The sequence below is a fragment of the Coloeus monedula genome, assembly GCF_965178545.1.
Source record: "Coloeus monedula genome assembly, chromosome: 6".
Classification (NCBI taxonomy): Eukaryota; Metazoa; Chordata; class Aves; order Passeriformes; family Corvidae; genus Coloeus; species Coloeus monedula.
Genome location: NC_138786.1, coordinates 6,170,596 through 6,191,365, shown reverse-complemented (window position 1 = coordinate 6,191,365; position 20,770 = coordinate 6,170,596). Strand labels below are relative to the sequence as shown.

Sequence of the window (20,770 nt, the reverse complement as noted above, 5' to 3'; positions counted from 1 at the left end):
CCTCCACCATTCAATTTCCACTATCAATAATTTACTGTATTTGCTGCACGCGGAGAAGGAGTAGATGGCCAAACAGATTTTCGTCAGGGGGTACAGAATCCACCCCGCGGGCTGCCGGGCAGAGCCGAGCAGGGCGTTTCGTCCGAGATCCCCGGGCTCCGCGGCTGCCCCTGTCTCCGCCGGCGGGCGCTGATGCGACGGGCGGTCCCGCTGTCGGTCTCCGTCTCAGTCTCGGTCTCGGTCCCGTCCCGTTCCCGGGCTGGGCAGAACCGCCTCGGGACCGCTGGGACTGAGCTCCCGCTGGGCGCCTGCAGAAAGTCACCGGCGTAACGTTACCTGGGGCGCTCATTAATAAGCAATGCCTGTTATTATCTTGATTGCATTCTTAATAGGCGAACTACGGAGAGGTCAGCGCGGGAGCGATATTTAAATGGATTGGGCTTGCTTAATACCCGGCGGAGTAAACCAATATCCCGCCGCGGGCGGACCGACACCCCCCCCGCCCGGCTCCCCGCTCGGGAAGCGCCAGGGGAGCGGAGCGGAGCGGGGCCGGGCGGGCGGGGCGGGGGCGGTGGCGGGGCCGGGAGGCGGTGCGGAGGCTCTAAGCGGGGCAGCGCGGTGCCTACGGCCGCCGCAGCCGCTGGCCGGGGGCGAAGCCGCTCGGCGAAGAGAAGGCGTGGGGCTGGGCCAGGAGGCTCCGGTTGGGCGGCGGGAGTGGGGGATCCGGCTCCGCTGCCCTCCCGCCCCTCATAAAGCTTTGATGAGACACTTGAGACGCCGCCTGTGTTGTCGAGGCAGCGGGAGGCGGTCGGTGGGACTGGGCGCCCGGGAGAGGATGTGACTTCCCGGAGGAGACCCGGACAGGCTTTGTGTGGACGACAAGGTACGCGGCACCCAGCCAGGAAACTTAAGGGGCCGGGGGCAGGGGGTGCGGGTGGCTGCGGGGCTGGGCGGGCGCTGGCCGGTGAGAGGCGTCGGGGAGCGGTTAAGCGCGGGGGAGGGCCGGGGCAGCCCCGCGCCCCTTTGTTTCCGCACCTGTCGGTCCAGCCGGTGCCCGGCGGGGCTTTTGTTGGGGCCGGCGGGAGCAGGAGCGCGCTCCCGGCGGCGCGAGTGGGAGCGGAGCGCGGGACCCGGCGGCGCTTCCCCGACGGCGGCGCGGGCGCCCTGCGCGGGGCGCGGCGGGCGGCCCTTGGGCGGCGGGGTGCGCCCCCTGGCGGCGGGCGCGCGGCGGGGCGGCGGCCCGGGCCCGGCCTCCTCCTCCTTGCGCGGCGGCGGCGGCGGCGGGGCCCGGCCGTGGGGCGGGCGGCGCGGGGGAGCCGGGGTGCGGGGGGGCCGGGCGCTGCCCGGCGCTGGCGGCCGAGGTGCCGTCAGGGAGGGGCGCGATGCACTTGTTGAAGCTGGACCGTCGCTGGAATGTGAAGCATGCAGGGCACCGTCACCGGGATCCGGTGCCACGGGCGCCTTCTCCTCTGCCTGTCCGGCTTCCACCACCCGCCGGGCGCGGGGAGCCCGCCGGGTGTCGCCGGGAGGGAAGGGAAGGCGGTGCAAAGAGGGAGTCCGGCGGCTTGAGCGGCTGAAGGTGTCGGTGCTTAGGAAAGAGCAGCGACTGGCCTCGACCCACCGGCTGTGGATTCGTATTGGGGGGTCAGACACGCCTTCACCCAGAAAAAAACTGGGGTTCAATGGTAAATTTGGTTGGCAGAGGTTTATTTAATGCCTTGGAAACCTTGTCCTGTCCCACAGATTATTTTTTTTTTTCCCGTAGGATTAAAAGCATGAGGTGTTACAGCTGTGAGCCATGCTTGCTTTTCTTGGTTGTTTTTAAGAGGTGCTATTGGTGTCTTGGTTTGTACATTCCAGTTAAGATATGTCCTTTTCCCCTCAGTTTATTGTAGTTTGCTGTTCTGAGGTTATGCAAGATCAATAGTTATTACTTATTTATGTTTCTAGTAACACAGTTCTAATGAATGCAAGGAATCTATCCTGGCAATACATTTTTCTTCAGCCAGTATTTCTGTAATCTTTAATTCATGGTGATAAATAGATAAAATGAATTTCCTTGGTTGTCTGTAGATATGAGCAAAGGGCTGGATAATGAGCTGCCTGCTTGTGGGAAGGAGGAACTTTCACATCACTTTTTAATGGCTTTTTGGTCACAAAAGTGAAGACTTTGCTCTGTTTACACAAGGATGGCTGTCCCAAGTAAGAAGATCGTCATATTGCCTGGTCTTTGGTGTTGGGTAGTGCGTTCGTGTAAATCAAAGGCCCTGCTTACAAAGCTGTATTGCTGTCTGCAAGCCCTCAAATGAACACTCAACCCCAGTGATGGCCCAGAGTTAGTGTGGGTATAGAAGAACATAAGCAGAGGGGATGCTCTTGGCTTCATGCATGCTGCAAATCCTGTAGTTTGGCATATGAGAGGAGGTGGCAGCTGTCAGGGGGATGCTACGGCTTCCTGTGTGCAGAGTTCCAGGGCACTGGCTGTGTAAACAGACCCGGGGAAAGGGAGAAGACAGACAGTGATGTTCTGCAGGAATGAGTGCCATCCCTCACCTGGGTCTCAGAGTAAAGCAACAACTCTGTTTCAACTCTAAAATATGTATTTTCTGCTGTAGTACTACCACTTAATGTTCAGCTTCACTGAACCTTGTCTGGGAAAACCCATTTGTAAGTAGTGTGCCTTCTGTTCATGTTGCAAGTGCTCTCTGGAACTGCAGGGTAGATCCTGTTATTATATGGCTGTGAAATCAGAGTAAACCAAGTCAGAAACATGAAGAACATTTATCTGAATAATCCAGATGTAATGGTGGAAGAAGATGGGAAAGGACCTTTATCTTGAATGGAGTAAGACTAAACTGAAAAAAGTGTTACTTCAAGCAGCATGCTCTTAGGCACCAAGGCATTATGTTATAACAGTAGTGCTTGGGAAGTACTGCAGTATGCCGGAATACTACAAAATGTAGTGCACAGATGCAAAGGTTTTCAAAGACTCGTTAACATGTGAAAAAAATATAGGGGAAAATAAGGTTCTGTGCTTTTGCGTAAAAGCTTTGTATACGTGATAGTGCTGAGCTGAAAGTGGCTGCGCTTAAAAGTCCTTGCAGTAGCTGTAGCACTTTGTGCAACTCTTACTCTGCTTTTTCTGTAAGGAAAACACAAGAAGCTGCACGTTTTGCTCAGATAATAATTCTCTGAGGGAGTGCACATATAAAAGCAGGTCACAAGAAACTGGGAAGTAGGAGACCCTCTCAACCCTTCTACGGGTAAGCACTGCATGAAGAGGAGAAACTACTGAGTGACTTGTGTAATAAGTATGGTCCTATTAAAAAAAAAAAAAGTTATTTCTCATACCTGCCTTCCTGGTTTGTATAAAAGGCTGAAAAGTTCTTCTAAGAATGCACCCCATGCCTACACTAGAAATCTCACATTAGGCATTGTGTGAATTGTTGGAGAACTAGAGAAGGATATGTGCTTTTAATAGGTTAATTGCTAACTTGTCTTGACCTGTTTTTAAGCACATGTTGTGAGCACTTGGCTCCTCCTAAACAGCTGAAACGCTGCTTAATTGGGAAGCTCTCAATCATTTCTTAGATCAGTTCATGCACTGGCATTCTTGGTAATGCTTAGTTGTAAACATCCTTTAAAAGGAAGCTTTTAAGGGCACTGAAGCTAAGCTATTTTTGTGTGTTGCTGAAATGAAGTGTTAACCAATAACCTACTATCTTCAGTTCCAGTTTGGAAGGTTCTGTAACAACTCCTGTATGCTGTGATACACCATTAGGAAGCAGCACAGGTGTGTACTGAGTGAACTGCCTGATATATGAGTTGGGATGGGGCAGGTAGGCTATGTCCCCTGTCTGTCAACTTACAAATCTTACTGTTTCCTTATCCCGCTATTATTCAGTCTTATCTTTGACTGCAGGTTCTTTGAGGCAGAGACAGTCTTGCCTGTCTTCTCTTTCTGGTACCCAACAAGAACTCATCATTGCTTTTGTAATACAAACAATAAATAACAGGTTTTTCTGTGCAGTGCATACAGGCAACTCTGTCATGGTACCTTAAACTTGCATGTTATCAATTCCAGGTGCCGAGCAGTCCAGTGAGGAACACTGTTTGCAAGAGTTGTCCATGCAGAACAGGGCAAACAGTCTTATGTGTAAAGTGTAGGTGATCTGTAGGGTTAGGCTCAGCCTTTCCTCCTTTTCAGCATTCAGGACCAAATTATCAGGCATCTGTAGACTGGTGGAGTTCAACTGCTATACCCAACAGCAACAATGAACATGAAGCAGTCTAAAATACTGGAAATGCCATGGACATGTCTGACCAGGCAACAGTCTTACAAAGGACAAAAAAAGCCAAAGTCATCTCAAGTACGATGTCTACCCTTTATAACTAGTGAACAGAAGGTTGGCTGGGATGATACTGACCTGATGTGATTGTAATTCTTGGTAACACTGATACTAGTGGTAACAGAATGTCCCATTACAGCATAATTTAGGCATCGTGAATGGATACAGCTGTCTAAAGATGGGTACTATGCACAACCAGAGGAAGCAAAAGGAAACTTCATTTAGTGATTTTTCATGCTCTGCTGACAGCTGCCATAAGGCTGTAGCAGTTGTATACTTTCCTTGGTAAGAATATTGTATTTTTCAGAGAAGTCATTTTCTGAAACCAGTTAATTAGGACAGTTATTTCTGGCCGTGGCATTTGTAGAGAACAGAAGGCATGATTGTTCTTATATTTGTTTCTCTGAGTCCTTTGATCGACTAGAAACTCTCAATGCTTTACGCTATAAATTACCTCAATCCTTTGGCAGTTCATTTCTTTTCTTGTGTACTTGGTTAGGAAAATGCAGAAATCCTTGTGACTCAGCTACAGACTACTATAAATTATGAAGAAATGGGGGAGGGGGTCACATTTCACGTTAGGAAAGGCAATTCTAGGAGGATGGAAGGATACTGGTTGCTAAATTTGAGATCAGCATCTTACAGTATCTCAAAATCTGAGCAGCTACTGCCACCTAGAGATGGACGAACCACATAGGCTGCTCGGGCTGTCTCTGGCAAGGGAGCCTGCACCATTAAAATGAGTTAATCCCAGTCCTTACTCCACAGTTTAAATTTAGTATATGAGTGCAGATCTTTTTTAGCCCTGTAATTGATGATTACCTGTGAATCCTGTTCTAGCAATGCAGGTAGCTAAATTTTATACAGTCTTCCTTGTGTGGCTTAAATAGGTAAGCAAAGAGCCATCACTTGTAGTAAATCATTTGTTGATTTAATTTATACTACACCTAAAGAAGTATTTGCAAATCAAATTTATACAGGTTTTGCACAACTATTGCTCAGACTTCATAGCCTTTGTAAAGCCTACACTAATAATATGCAATGTAGAATTAGTCCCTTAAGGATTTGAGTTGGGTTGAAGGTTTGTTCCCTATCCCATCTTTGAAGTCTCCTTGTTGGGGACTGTCCTTTAGTATATATTTGTTGGAATAGAAAAAAAATTTCTGATTTTCCCAGATGTATCAATTCATCAGCCTTTAGATTGGTTTCACTAGGTTCAGAATTTTCTCAGTTTAAAAATTAAGTATCAAAATTAAGTTGAATATGTAGCTATTTGTTGCTACCTCAAATCTAACAACATGAAATAAACTAGCTCGTTTTTTTGTTTTGTACATCAACCTGCTAGAGCAGTTTCTTCCTCTGCATTTGAGGGAGAACCAGTGTTCCCTGCTTAATTTGTGAGGAACTGATTACAGAGGGAAACAATGAGCCTTTTTACCCCCTGAATTCATAATCTCATGTTCAGTTATTTCTGTTTGACTCTTAGAGACACAGTATGTTTTGGGGCTTTTATAATAACTGCTAGCTCTCAGCTATCAAATGCCTAGTGGAATAAGAAAGCCAACACAACTAAACCTGGAGTTGATAACATCATCTCACAGAGCCCTGAAAGTGCAATCCACTAGCTAATTGCACGTACTACATAACTTTCTAGGTGATGGCTTTTTAAATTTCCTAAGATATTTGAAGTCTGTCATTGTAAATTATATTGGGATAAGAGGTTAATCAAAAAATTCTGAGGGAACAGAATTTTCCTGTGGGAAACTGAGGAACTATGATTCAGGGATATTTGCCACAAGTCAGGAAGCAACTGCAAACTGTTTATATCAGGGTGCATGAGAGCTGTAATACCAAACTAGGGTTTCAAAAATTATCCTTGGCTCAGTGGAGTTCCACATCAGTCTCAGCCTTTCTGGTATGTGCACTGAGTTACAAGTAGCATGAATGTAGCACAGAAGGAGGAATCTGGAAAAAAATTGAACTAGGCAAAACCTTGAGCAAAATGCTGTTATATGCTGTTTATTAGTTCAGCGTGTAAAAGACTCGACCCAGAATCCTCTACTATGTATCTTTTAAAAGTGAGTTAAGCTTAATCTTGTGCTAATTCTAGTGCATATTGTGCCTTATCTAATGTAATCTAAACACTGTTTTCTTTAAACATAATGGCTCCTGGAGAAAAGCTGTTTCATCTAGATTAAGAAATTAAAGGTTATGATCTCTGGATTCCTTAGTCTGTTATGCCATTTACTTTTTAAGCTTGATGCAACATCTAGAATCCATATGGTTTAGTTTATCCATCTTTACAATGACCATGGTGCTCTCACTGAGTGTTCAGTATATGAGTCACTGAGAAGAAAAGAAATTAAATCTAAACTTTATTGAAAGGCTGGATTAGTAAAACCAACCTTTCCCCTTAGCCACAGCTGTCACTGTACCACAGAAGTATATGGATATTGTTGGGATGAGTGACAGGACTTGTTCTGAAGTATTTCTAGGTAATTCTGCCTGCTGGCTGCCTCCATTAAGACTTGGATCTTCACTTGCTGTTTACATTCCTTCTGAGTTGATAATCCAGTTTGACTGAGCTGTAAATGCCGAGAGAAAAATGCTATTTGATAGAATTTGTACTGAGAGCCAGTGTGAGGAGGAAGCAAATTCAATAACAAGTTCAAGCTGGCAAGAGTGACTTAACCAGAACCCATGCCAGGAGACTGTGGTGAGCTATGACTGTCCTTCTGAACATCATGACCACCCTTTATCTTTATAATGGGTTGAACCAAAACTAGAAATAAACACATCTGAAGTTCCCCATTTTTGCTTTCCCAGATATAAACACTACCGTTTATGTCAATGTCATGATTTTTTTTGTTGTTGCCAGCTTATGTCTTGTAGACTGGTGAAGGATTGTTTTTATTTTATGGGAGGCAAAGAAGGATGCTTCACATGTCATTACAGCAGCAGAGTACTTACTGGTGTGGCATTGGCAAATTGATGCCAATTAAATGGTGCAAGGAGAAGAAGCAGGTGCTTCTTTGCATCTTCTCACAGACATACAAACTTTTTGACTAGCAAGAGGATATCTGAAAATGAGTTTTCCCCTTAAAAGTTAATGATTGGCACAGGAATTTAAAACAAGGAATAAAGCTGCCTTCCTTGAAAGACTCATTTAAGTCCTTTTCTCTCTTGATTTTGCACTAATGCTAAATTTCTGCTGTCCCCTGTGCAAAACTTTTTTGCCACTGCAACTGCAAAAGTAGGAGGAATGTCGCCAATGAACAAGGTTGTTGAAAAAGAATAAGTGAGTCAATTCCACATGCCTCCATTAAAAAAAAAAAAAAGGCAAAAATAATGTTTAAGAAGTTAGTTAGAAGTCTAAGCCTCCAAAGAAGTCTACCTTTGAGATTGACAAACATCTTGAAGTCCATAAGCCTCAAGCATGAAGTCATATCACCTAGTTCTTAATCAATTTTGTTCAACATGGAAATGGTTGTATATTTTTTAACCTTCTCTGATTCCTGTAACTGTTATGAAACTTACAGACTCTTATGCTTGGAAATCATTTCCCCTGCTTTTAGCTAATGGAAGGACAGGTATGCAATGAGACCTAGAAAACACAGTAAATAACTTCCATGTCTACTTTAAATTCAACACTTTGGAGCGAGTCTTCAGTCGCAAAGCACCACCAGACCTGTTAGTATTCAAATTGCGCTTAGAAATGCTAGAAAATGACTACAGGGGAACTGCAGATATTCTGCGTATCTTGTAATTTGTCATGTTCACGCGTATGTAAAAAACATGACCTGCAGTTTTTAAGGACAGTCTTGAGCCATTGGTATTTTAACATAAAGATGGCTCTGTGGAGATGCATTGGAAAAAAAGATGACCAGAACTCAGTCATCCTTTTTCCTTTTATTGTTTTGATGGCGATGGTGCTGCTACCCATATTACAAGTAGGTACAGCCTTGCTCTTCTCCATTTTATCCAAGGTAAGGATGACCCTTGGTACCTGGAAAGCTGCCTGATTCGTGTTTGTCAGGCTGGTAAATACCTACTTGTGCAATAGTACTTCTTTATGGGAATAGGTCTTTCCCGAATTTCATAACAAGTTTGCTGCAGGTAAAAGCAGACTCTGGTCTGGATGAGGTACAAACTTGTGCTGCATTTCAAATCAAACTTAGAGGTTTTAATGGTGAAGAATATTTGTATTTTAACACTAGTTTTGTTTTCCTTGTTGCTCTTTGTTATGTAGTGGTTGAGCCCACAAATTGGAAGCATGAGGCTAAAAGCTGAAGAATGAAAGAAGAAACGAAAAGCCATATGGCAATAGCAGGAGTTCCTGCCAGCCCACCTTTAGGCTCGTGACAACATGCCCTATAGTTAACCTACAGTCAGGAACTAATTAATGACACAGATGGAAGTGAGCTAGCATATGTATTCAAAGTAATACCCCTAAGGTTTTAATCAGCATCTTTCTATGGTAGACATCTAAATTGCCATGGAGAGATTTGCAAAATATGTGTAGGATACACATGGTAAAGACAGTTTTGTGTAGTGGCTGAACTGAGGGATTCTGAGCAAGAACTCTCCCATTCTCCTCTGGTTCAGCAGTGATTTGCTGTGCAGTCTGGGGTAAAATGTTTAACATACTTGTGGGCTTTAGGCTACCCAGGGGGAAAACATGGTTTCTGATGTGGTTCCTCCTCACCTAAGCATGTTGCAAATGATTGCAAAGCATTTTGGAGGCTTTGATAGCATGGTCTCCAAAAAGTATTGTATAATTGGAGAGTCATAGCAGCTGAAGTACCAGATTTCTTAGCTTTTGCAACCTCTTTTCCTCTCTGTAACTAGTAATAATCTCTGGTAAGACAGCTTTGCTTTTGATTTTGAATAAGATGGTGACTTCTAGCTAGTCTGTTATGCTGTAGAGGTATTGGAAAGGGAGAATACTTAGCTGTTTCCAAGACTAATTGTGTAATTTAATGTTTCTTGCTTTAACTTTCTCTTTCCTCCCCCACCCCCAGCTATTAGAAGAGAAGCTGTCCTTCCCTGCAGCATAGTAGGATCTGCTTACATGAAGGGACAGGTATTGAAGTTTTTCTAGAGACGTGTTTATTTAATGACTGAAATCTCATATAGAAACCTACCCTTTGGAGCTTAAGGGCTCTTACAGTGAGAACAGTGCTTTGCTGGCAGCAAAGCCACTTTCTTCAGTGGGGGGTTGTGCATGAAACAGGACACCCAAGTGAGAAACATTAGGTGGTGTTGGGCTGGATTTTGCATACTTCTCGTTATAGACATGTCTGGGCTGTTTGTGTGTTTATATCAGTGAGGGAAGAGAGGAGCTAGCCTGCACACCTAGAAAGCTTTTTTCCTTCCTCTTTAAACTGTATTACCAAATATGCGTGTATTCCTCAGGAGTCCTGAGGAAGCTGTTTTGCTGAAACCTGTCACATTTTGTTCTGATACAGCAATTAGCTGTAGTTTAGGTTGTGACCCCATCTGATTTTCTGACCACATAAATACTGGGTCACCTTTGCAACTGATACAAATCTATGAACAGAACACTGTGGATTTATACCAGGCAGTGACTGTGTCCACCAGAATTAGGTCCACTGGAACTTACTGCTTCAAGGAACTTAAGTAATTTTTGTGGAAATAATTCCCCATGATGCCACAATCTGTTGTATCTGGTGGCAAGTATGAAAAGTCAGGAACCATATAACTTTATTTTTAATTAGGGAAGGGAAGGTCCTAATATCCATGTAATTCACAGAAATCACAGTGTAACACTCCTTGGTGAAAGAAATTACGCCATTATACAATTGGGAGAAGGCAGGAGTTGGATAAATTATTTTTTCCTGTAAAACTGCAGGGGCTTTTTTTTTTTCTATTTGTTCCATTAAATGTTTGTACCTTGAGCAGTACAACTAATGAAGCTTGTTTTCAAACCCTTGCATCTTTGCCAGATGTACCTCCTTACTCCTTCTTGTGATTCCAAACCCTTTGCCTTTGTGGAGCTTGTGGAATGAAAGCAAAGATACAAAAAAAGTGTTGTAAGTCCATAAGTCTACTGATGTTTACCTAAGGATGGAGGAGGAGAGGAGCTTATTTGGGTCAGTCTCATGCTGGCATGCTGGTTATACAATGTGACCCTGTGTATCCCTCTATTGAATCTGGTTGAAGTTGGCCCCCAGACTTAAAATAGATTAGGGATAGAGTACCAGCCATAGTAAGTGCAAAAGTCTTGTTTCAGCATGAAACCACTTAGAAGGTGGGGAAAAAAAAAAAGCTGACATCTATAATGCTTTGAAATCTGTGGTAAGCTGCATTGTCATTATAAAATATCAGTGGTAAAAGAGCACTTCTTGCCAAAGTGTTTTCAATACAGTTGTGTTAACATACTGACATAATTTTCCAATAGTGTTATCTCCAAAGATAAAGCTGTTGTCACAGCAAGAGACATGCAGGGCTGACTGCCCAGTGAATTGGATTAGACTCCCAATGAGCATATCCTTATACAAAGTCCTCATTACTCTGTTAACGTTGATTAAGGTGACTTTGCAAACCTACAAATTTCTGCTTCTGCTTTGGTTCTACTCCCATGTAACTTTGGACTTGAATACTCCCAGTGGAAGCTTTTATTCTTTGCCCTGTGTATGGAAATTATTTCCGTGGAGATGCTGTGCTGACAGCTGGACTGAGCATGTGTCAAGAAAAATCCACACACAAGGGCAGACAGCCAAAAGATGATTGAAACACCACTGGCAAATGCAGGAGTATTGTTAATACCTGTCAGGGCTCTTACAACAAGCATTTCTGGTTTCTGGTTCATGCACATCACAATGTACTAATCTGCTGCATTTCAAGTACTGGCTATGGCTAAAAGTAAGGTATTCTCTTACAGCAATGCCACATATAGTCAGGGTCTTGGCAAAGGTAAGAGTCTTGCAACAGGCAGGTGTAGCCCTTGCTCTCCTCCCCTCACCCTCTTGAAAACACTGCCTGCCCAAACCGCTGGTAACTGCACCGTCTGATTATGCTTTTTAACTATTGCTTTTCCTTGGCAAAACTTCACTTATGTTCCTGTTGAGTGCATAATGTTCTATAGGTCCTAAGGAAGCTGCCATTTACAGCAGAACTGATGCGTGTGTGTGATGCTTTACATGCTGTTCAATAGTTTATAGGCAGTCTGTGAGATCCAACCTCAACTGGTGCAGGAACTTCTGGGTTGTTCCAGGGCTGCTGGACACATGTCACTGTTCAAGGGATCCAGCTCATACTAGATTGCACGCAACATGATCTGTTCCTGCTTTTGGGTGCCAATTATCCTTTACTTCAGTGTGAGCTTCATGTGTGTACTTGGCAGAATAGCTTAGTCCTGTGATGATTCAGTGCAGTGTTTCATACCAAAGAACCATAGTGAAATGGAAGACAAACCACAGATGCTGCTCAAAGGTCTGAGGTTCTGCCTTACTGTTGTTTTGCACACAGGTTGAATTAGCATTTTATAAAGCTCTAGTGGCTATTGAAGCAAATTATTTCAGAGAACTGTAATTATCTGCCCCCATGGAGGAACCATGCATGTACTCTATTCTATAGGTGAACCTTCCTTTCACAGAGGTTGCTTTAATGTTATTTCTGAATGACCACAGTAATGGCATGAACATACCTTGACGTATACGCTAAAAAGATTCAGGCAGTTTTATGAAGTCAGTCTTGAAATTGGCATTTGCTAATGCACAGGTTTTGGGGTTAGAAGTATCATCCCTACTGTACAGTATTTCTGATATGGCAATAGAAGTGCAGCATGTTACTCTACCCATGATATTTTGAAAAGCAGAAATAAACCTGTTGGTAGTGCTTTTATTTGTGGAGGACATTCATTGCATATCTTGGGATTTCAACATGAAATTTTGGGGAAAACTGTTGTGGTGAAGCATACTGTGTTTGATATGAATGGTAGCACACACACAAGCTCCTTTGGGAGCTAAGTTTCTTTGTTTGCACGGGAAGTTGTGATTCCAGCTGTAGTTTGAGTGCCCCGAGTGTGGTATGCTGTATGAACAGCTGGAAAGGCAGTAAGTATGTCACTAGCTCAACAATCAGTTCCGATTATCAAAGCATAAAAATAGTGCACATCTCTTCTAAAGATATTGTCTCTCTGAAAACCTGTGATACCATCTGTGAATCTGGTCTGCTATTTCTTCACTTGTACATACTGTCAAAACTCATCTTTCCTGTTTACTGGTATGGGCAGACTGGGTCTGAGATCTGTCCAACAGAGAACCTGCTGGGACACCTTGTAGTCCTGAACTTAGCCAATTTAAGTATAATATAAGCATGTTTACAATGAGTCTGTTCTGCACCCATTAAAGCAACTGAATTCCCACTCAGAGCTTTGAAGCAGGCTGTTTGAGTGTCTAGAAAGGTGTGAGCAAAGTTTGTAGGAAACTGTGATACACAGCTCTGTGAAAGATCAGGACTGTGATGTCATGGCATTATTATTTTGCCATTATTTCCTCTGGGTCCTTTCTCACCTCTGGTGAGAGGAAGAAGCTGTGATTTCTGTATGTATTGGGGAGAGAGTCCGATAAAACCTTGGAACCCCACAAAAAATGCCTTTTAGTGCTTTAGACAGATGCATGATTTCCAGAGCCATTGCTGGCGTTTCTTTGCTCTCAGAAGCTGTACCTCAGACAACATTCAGCAACATAAGATAAAAGCAAATTTCTCATGCTAAAAGTTGCAGTTAAAGTTAACACTACTTGTAACTTCGCTTGCTGTTTATCTTGGGCTTCAAAATACTTCATAGTCTCGGCTGTCTCTGCCATTAAGACTAAGTAGATTTCATTACCTCAGGGAAAACCAACATGAGAATAAAAATAAAATAGGTTTATTCTTCTTGTAAGCAACAGCTTACAAGAATACAAATTGGATATGGGTGTGCATGTATATCTATTGGGGAGTGGGTGCTTTATTTGCAGTAATAAAAAATAATTATATAGTTTGCTGCATAAATAGCCTCAAGGATAACTAGAGTGTGTCAGACATCCAGTTATGCATGTGATAAAGGTTAATACTATTTGTTCGCAGTACATTTAGTCTTTGCAAATCATGTGCTGACATGCATCCCATTTTGATATCTGTTCACACACTCTGGTAATGATGCATAAAGCAGAAACTCATGTCTGTGGCATTCAGTAGTATTTACTAAATTGAACTTTTGTGTAAAGATCTTAGAAAATGGCAAGGCACAAAACGAATGTCACTTGCTGCTAATTTTATCTTCCTCCACACACTCCTTTCTGGAGAATAAAGCATGAATCTATTCACTACTGAAAGTTACTTCAACTCTCATGGCACATATCGGGATGCAGAAAAGCAAGTACATGTTCACAGCTGTTCCTTGGGTCTGTCTGCTGGAAATGCAACCTGTTAAGCTACTGGATTTCTGTTTAAAATAACTAAAAGTAATGAAATAAAACAATTAACTGGTGAATCCTCATTAAATACAAATACTGAAATAAATAGTACAGCAAGGTAATTGACTGCATATGTAAACTAGCTGTAGATAATTGACATAACCTTCATTTAATGAGCCTCCTTCCCATTAGTGGAGATGGCTGCCACAATTGTGTCCTTACTCTAGCTGTAATTTTATGGACTTTATTGGAGTACGAAGTAGGTCACGTCTTCCTGAGATCCGATCTTCTGGGTGACCTCTTTTTCATTGCTACAGCTTCACTGTGCTGCATGAAAGCAGAAGAGGCATTCTTGTGGCCATGAGAATGGATGGTGTTCACGAAGCTGGTCTCAAATGTGATTTCTGACAGACACGTCTCATGTCCTGAGGGAACAGGTTAAGGCTTGCTCTCAGGGAGGCTAGTGTATATCTATGTTGTACAAGTTAGTGAGTGTACAGTGTATGGGACAACAATTGGACCAAAACTTCTTCTCCTAGAAAGGTCTTCAATCTTTTATGTCCAGAGATATGGCTGAACAGGAGTCCAAAAGGGTTGCAGCCTTTACTTGTTGTTACTAGAAGGTGTGGAGTAGAGACCTGAACCTCCTACAACTGAGAAGGGAGGGAATGAGTGTATTATAGGACTACAGATGCTGGAACATCAGTGATTTTTTTTTTTTTTTTTTTTTTTTTTTTTTTTTTTTTTTTTTTTTACTGTATGTTTCTGTATTGATATCTTACTACAACTAGTCACGGCTACTCTGTTTGTCTGGTATTCAGTTGTATTGATACCCTCAGAACATGCATTATCAACCAGGTTGCTGCAGTTAAGAAAAACTCAGCACTGGTGAGCCTCCATGGGAAATAGTTTCTCAGTCTACCAGGGTAGCCTCAGGCACAGATGTACATAGAAATGCTGGGGCATCTCCATGCAAGGTCTCATAGTGCTGGATATGCCCAGCACAGAAAGGGTCAATACCTTGCTCGGTCGTAACAGGCTAGGAAAATAGTTTTCTCCCGTGTTCCCAGCCCAGTTCCTCTTCCACACAGGGTGTCACACTGACTGGCTCATAATCAGAAGGATGTATAATAATATGTTAAGGTTTGGTGCTTACAAGACACTTATTGTAACAGGACAGGCAATACCTTTAATCTTTGCAATATAATGAAGATTTGGTAGTTGGGGAACAGAGAGGAAAAGGACTGGAGGCTGCCATCCAAAGTGTTTCCAATGACCGTATTGGTGCTACATTGGGATATTAGTCCTGCCTCACTAAGAAAGAGATGAACCATGCATTCATGTGTCAGTTCAACAATAGCTGAAAGGTTGTGTGATTCTACCCATGAAGTGAGATATCTTATTCTGCTATAGCATGTTAAACTAGTTGATTTTGAGCAACTGCTAATAAAAACTGCTACGGTATCTAAAATGAAGATAATTCCCAGGTGATAAAATATTACATCCTTATATTAAATCACTTGATATAATCTTGCTGCCAAAGATAAGGACTGTGTATAGTGTTCATGTCACTGTCAAGAAAGAGAGAAGAATGTTTTTATATCCTGCTTCTGGAGTTCAGCTTAGTCTGGGACTCATTTGCAGAGTAGTAGATGTTTGATCTGTGGTTGCTTGCTGGCAATATTCCTTGTATCTGTGCTGTTAAAGCTTACTTTGACATACTCTTCTACAGTTATAAATGGGAGGAAGAGGATTGGCTTTTAAACAGATATGTTTTCTTGTGTATCATCAGTATGTTACGTGGGTAATGCCTGTCTAAAAAGTTGGTTTTCAGAGTCCAGTTGTACACAATTTCTTGCCATCCCAGATAACAGTGGTGGTTGTGTCATTAGATGGGATGTAAATTGATCAAACTTGACAGCAGTTTCCTTGCTAAATGGAAGGCAGAATTGATTAAGGAAGATTTAATGTGATATATAAAGTACTGTTAATCTGGTTACCAACCAGCTATTGGTGGAGGATGCTGAGGGCTTATCGAAGTCAATCTGTCCTCTGTTGTCTTCCTTTGAAGAAAAGCGCCCACATGAGTGAAGTTGCACAGCCACTATTTTGTTTTCACATCCCTGAGAGGTAAACAGCCCAATGACAGTACCAAAGGATGTGGCCTGATCCAGGGATTCTTCTCCTTTTTTCACCTATCTAACTTGAAAAGCAACTGATCAACTCCAGCTGGTGTGCTTATCTGATGGGTGCAAACTTCTCCCTGTTCTGTGCTTGTCTTGGTGTCTCTCATGCCCTCTTTCTTTTGCTCTGGAAGGCGTCTTGGGGGGCCTATGTGCTCAGAGTCCACCAGAGTCAAGAACTGGCCAGGACCTCTGGGCACTGCTTCAATAAAAATAACAGGAACTTGGTTAGGAGCCAGAAGATCTGTTTTCTCTTCACTGCTCTGGTGGCCACAAAGTGTGATGTGGGTGCTTGGGGTTCTTTTCATTTTAGATTTTGTATTAAACAATTCTCTGAAAAGAGAGTGTATAAATATTATTTTTTTTGTTCCACTGGCTCTGCATTTGTATGTTAGCTGAGCCACCCATTTTCAAGACTAGTTGTCTTGTCTCTCATTTGATAAAGGAAGACTAGCAATCTTTTTCCTTGTTTTGTAAATCACCTCTGGAATGCCTCTTTTCCTCCCCTTGAGGAAGAAATCTGATACTCCCTGTAGAATGTTTTAAAAATCCCAACATGAAAAAAACTGCAAAATATTAATGTTCTGCATTGTTAGAGCAAACACTATTCTCCTGTGAGTCATAGATGTCACGTTTGTTTAATCTTAGTAAATCTATGCCACAACAACACTATTAAACAGGAAGAGAGATGGAGGGATGAAGGAAGAGTTGTGCTGGGTTAGAAAGGATTCTTGGCGAAAATCTTGTTTTGTGGGGGCCTGGAGATGAGGGGAGCATGGACATAAACCTGAACACTTCCCACCCTGCCTTCATTAAGTACTTTAAGACCTACATTTTGGGCATTGCCTTTCTAGTACACATTTCATTTTATTTGTATGTTTTATGATAAATTGTCTTTCCGTGTTAAGTCATAAGAGTACTAGATTCCCACAGCATTTTTGTAGAAGATAAAGTAAGTCTTTTCACACAGCACCCTGTTGGCAAACAGAAATAGCATTTACTCCAATGAGTGTTGCCAAGTATGAGGTACTTCCAAATAAACTTCAAAAGCTCTGAAACATGCATTAGCTGCTTTTTCAAAAATGTGAACAATGCCATTGCTTTCTAGCAAACAGAACTGGTGAGAACAGGGATCAAAAGATGAAAAAATAACAACTGGATGTGATAGATGTTGTAGTGGTGCTTTGGATCAGACGAAAAGCATAGCTCTCTGTCACTGCAGGATTTGGGGGGAGGTTCTTGTAACAGGACTTAAAGTATCTACTCTGCACTGAGATAGTGCAAGAGGAAACAACTTCTACCCTGAGGAGACTTAGCAAAGCGCTTGGGAAGGAGTTCATATGAGCTCCAAGCGGTTGGGAGTCCTGATAGGAGTGAGTTGTGCTGATTCCAAGCCTGGTGAGGAATTTCCTTACCAGCACTCCTTTCTGGTGCTACCCCTTCTCTCTCATTGAGGGCAGAAATAAGCATACACATAAACATCAAAGCATGACCCTTAACATGTGCCAGAATTTGGGGCAGAATGTGAGAGAAACAGGCAAACTGCTGTGTTTCAGTATGGCAGATGACCTGGTTGTGCTGGGTTTCATGATGGCCTCTGGGCTCTAATTAGGCATAAATAAATGCTTTGCCCACCTGAGAACAGGTGGTGTGGGGCCCTGGAAAAGTAAAAAACAGTGGTTCTGCTACTGTCACTTCAGTATAGCTCTTACCAGCTCTGTAATCCAGCATGTCCTTTCCATGCTGTTCACAGGATGCAAGCTATCTGTCCAGCTCAAGCTTAGTAAACTGTTCCAGGCCATCTTCTTGTTCTTTGTTTATGTATATATATACCTTCTACATTTAGATGAGAAACTGACCTGCTGAGACCTCAGGATTATAGGGCTTCTTTCTATGTTTTGAAGATTACTTTCAAAATACAAATGTAGTTTTTCCTGGTGCTGCTCAGTTTTTTTGTGGGCAGAATGACGAACTATTATTTGCCATAAAGAGATCTTCAAAATCAAGTATTTACATTTGCACTTGAAATGGAAGTTTTGGCTTTCACAGCTGTGAAGCTGTCTTTTACTGCTGAAATGTTGCATTGCCAAATAGCAGTTCTGCTTTTGCTGTTACTTGAAATAGGTGTAATTGGTCAATAAATAAGGATTCTGCATAGCATCTAATATAATACTTGCTACAGAGAGGTTTTAGCATGTAAGAACAGACTTGGTGGGATCAATGTTGCCTGTGCTGCAGCATACGCTTTTTCTGAAACTCTAAATGAAAGAACACTCTTTTAAAAGAGGATGCTTTATCAATGGTAATGAGTTGCAACTGCATGCAGCATATGTCTGTAGAAAATGCATAGTCTTGTGACAACTTGGGTGAATTTTTATTACTCCAAATCTTGTAAGTTAATTTATTTTTCTTGGTTTTAACAGTTCCACCAAGTGAGAAGAGTGATGACCATCCTTTTCTTTACTATGGTTATCTCATACTTCACTTGCATGAAAGCTGCCCCAATGAAAGAAGCTAGTCTAAGAGGACAAGGCAGCTTGGCTTACCCAGGTCTTCGGACCCATGGGACTCTTGAGAGCCTAAATGGGCCCAGTGCTGGTTCAAGAGGACTGACATCGTTGGCAGATACTTTTGAACATGTCATAGAGGAGCTTCTAGATGAGGATCAGGACATCCAGCCCAGTGAGGGAAACAAGGATGCAGACTTGTATACATCCCGAGTCATGCTAAGCAGTCAAGTGCCTTTGGAACCCCCACTGCTCTTTCTGCTTGAGGAGTACAAAAACTACTTGGATGCTGCAAACATGTCCATGAGAGTCCGGCGCCACTCTGATCCAGCTCGCCGTGGGGAACTGAGTGTATGTGACAGCACGAGTGAATGGGTGACAGCAGCAGAGAAAAAGACTGCAGTGGACATGTCTGGGGCAACTGTCACAGTCCTGGAAAAAGTTCCAGTACCCAAAGGCCAGCTGAAGCAATACTTCTATGAGACCAAATGCAACCCTAAGGGGTACACAAAGGAGGGCTGCAGGGGCATAGACAAGAGGCACTGGAACTCCCAGTGCCGAACTACCCAGTCTTACGTGAGAGCTCTCACCATGGATAATAAAAAGAGAGTTGGCTGGCGCTTTATAAGGATAGACACTTCTTGTGTATGTACGTTAACCATTAAAAGGGGAAGATAGTGGATTCATGTTGTATAGATTATATTGAGACAAAATTATCTATTTGTATATATACATAACAGGGTAAATTATTCGGTAAAAAATAATTTTATGGACTGCATGTATGACTGAAGTTTATACAGTACAGTGGTTACACAGTCTATTTATTGAACATATCCATGACCAGAAGGGGAACAAAAGTCATTTGCGCACAAGTTTAAACAAACAAACAAACAAAAAAAAAAAAAAAAAAAAAAAAAAAAGAGAATATCAAGCAAACAAAAAAGTCTGCATTACATTCCTCCATAACATTGTGGTTTGTCGCCGTTGCCAAGAATTGAAAATATAAAAAATTTTTTAAAAAAAAAGAATAAAATTGCATGCTGCTTCAATTGTGAATTAATGATAAACTGTCCTCTTTCAGAAAAATAAATTGAACCAAAACATTCTGTTTACATTTTAAACAGTAAGTATCTTTAGTCTGTTAGTATATATGTTTACTGCTTCTAACTTCTGATAGCGTTGAAATTAAAACAATGTCAAGGTGCTGTTGTCATAGTTTTACTGTTTCTCTTTTACTTTTGAACTCCCATCAGATTGAAAAAGAAAAAGATCATTACCTTATTCTGGATTAGAAACAAATTTGGTTTTTGTATGTTGTGAAGGTGTTTGCAATAGCAGTCCAACTACTGACAAAAAATAATAAAAAGAGGCAACTGAAAAAGAATGGTGATGTTCCACTTCACATTGTTGAACTTCAGGCTTAAAGACAACACTTATTTAACTGTATGACAACATGCTTTTTTGGTTGTTGGGGGGGGATGCTGTTGTTGGGGGTTTTTTTTGGTTTTTCTTTTTCAATTTTCAGTCTTTTGAGACATGCATTTGCTTATACCATGTTTGCATGTGTTTGAAATATTTTTTTCCCCCCTTTTCTCCCTCTGGAGGGACATTGGTTGTGATCTTTAAGTATTTCACTTACCATAGAACTGGAGCTTGTCATATAGAGAATATTCTATAATGTTGAGAGCAATGATTTTCATATAATAAAAGACTGTGCTTGGATCAAATGTCTTGGTGAAGCACGGTGAGAGTGTCACTAGAAAAAGGGTCTAGAGAAGATGATGGTGGATCTGAAATCAGATTGGTTGTGGGACTTTATAGCTCAGTCAGTTTGGGAACAAATAACAGTGATTTGGGTTGACTGAGGCTATCCCAATTGCAGTCATTACTGAACGTGGTCCTGTGCATTATGTTAGAGAGCGAGAGCTTGGCCATGTACATGGATGCCCTTCCCCTCCACAGCGTGCCAGTGGCCCCAGGCCTGCAAAGCTGGTGGGCATTTCTGCCTGAAGGAGCCCTGGAAACTGTCTTGGGAATGAGACAGAAAGGAGCCCTGCCTCTAGTAGAAAGCAGTTGGCATTGTGTTCATGTGGCTCTGCCTCTGCTGTCAGACTTATTTTATGAAACAAATATTGACACTAAAAAACCACTCTTGAAGTAAATGAAGAGCAAGCGCTGGAGGAGTTGGCTTAACTTGCTTAGGTTCTGAGAGACATGTTTAGCTCTGCGTTCCCTGACAGAAGTATTGCTAAAAAGGCGGGTTGTAAGGCTGGGAGCTCTGCATAGCACTTGCACTGGCTACAGTGGGC

At 42.4% G+C, this 20,770-nt stretch overlaps 1 protein-coding gene across 2 annotated transcripts; it reads left to right on the top strand.

Moving 5' to 3' along the window:
- Positions 1–816: 816 nt before the first annotated feature.
- On the top strand, positions 817–19,139 carry BDNF (brain derived neurotrophic factor; the record flags this gene model as incomplete). Of its 2 annotated transcripts, none has more annotated exons than XM_082283662.1 (2): positions 817–883; positions 18,378–19,139. In XM_082283662.1, one exon carries the CDS (start codon positions 18,399–18,401, stop codon positions 19,137–19,139), a length of 741 nt encoding a protein of 246 aa, XP_082139788.1. The 2 variants fall into 2 exon arrangements, with proteins under 2 accessions (XP_082139788.1, XP_082139787.1); XM_082283661.1 differs by lacking the exon at positions 817–883 and adding an exon at positions 11,256–11,285.
- Positions 19,140–20,770: the final 1,631 nt, after the last annotated feature.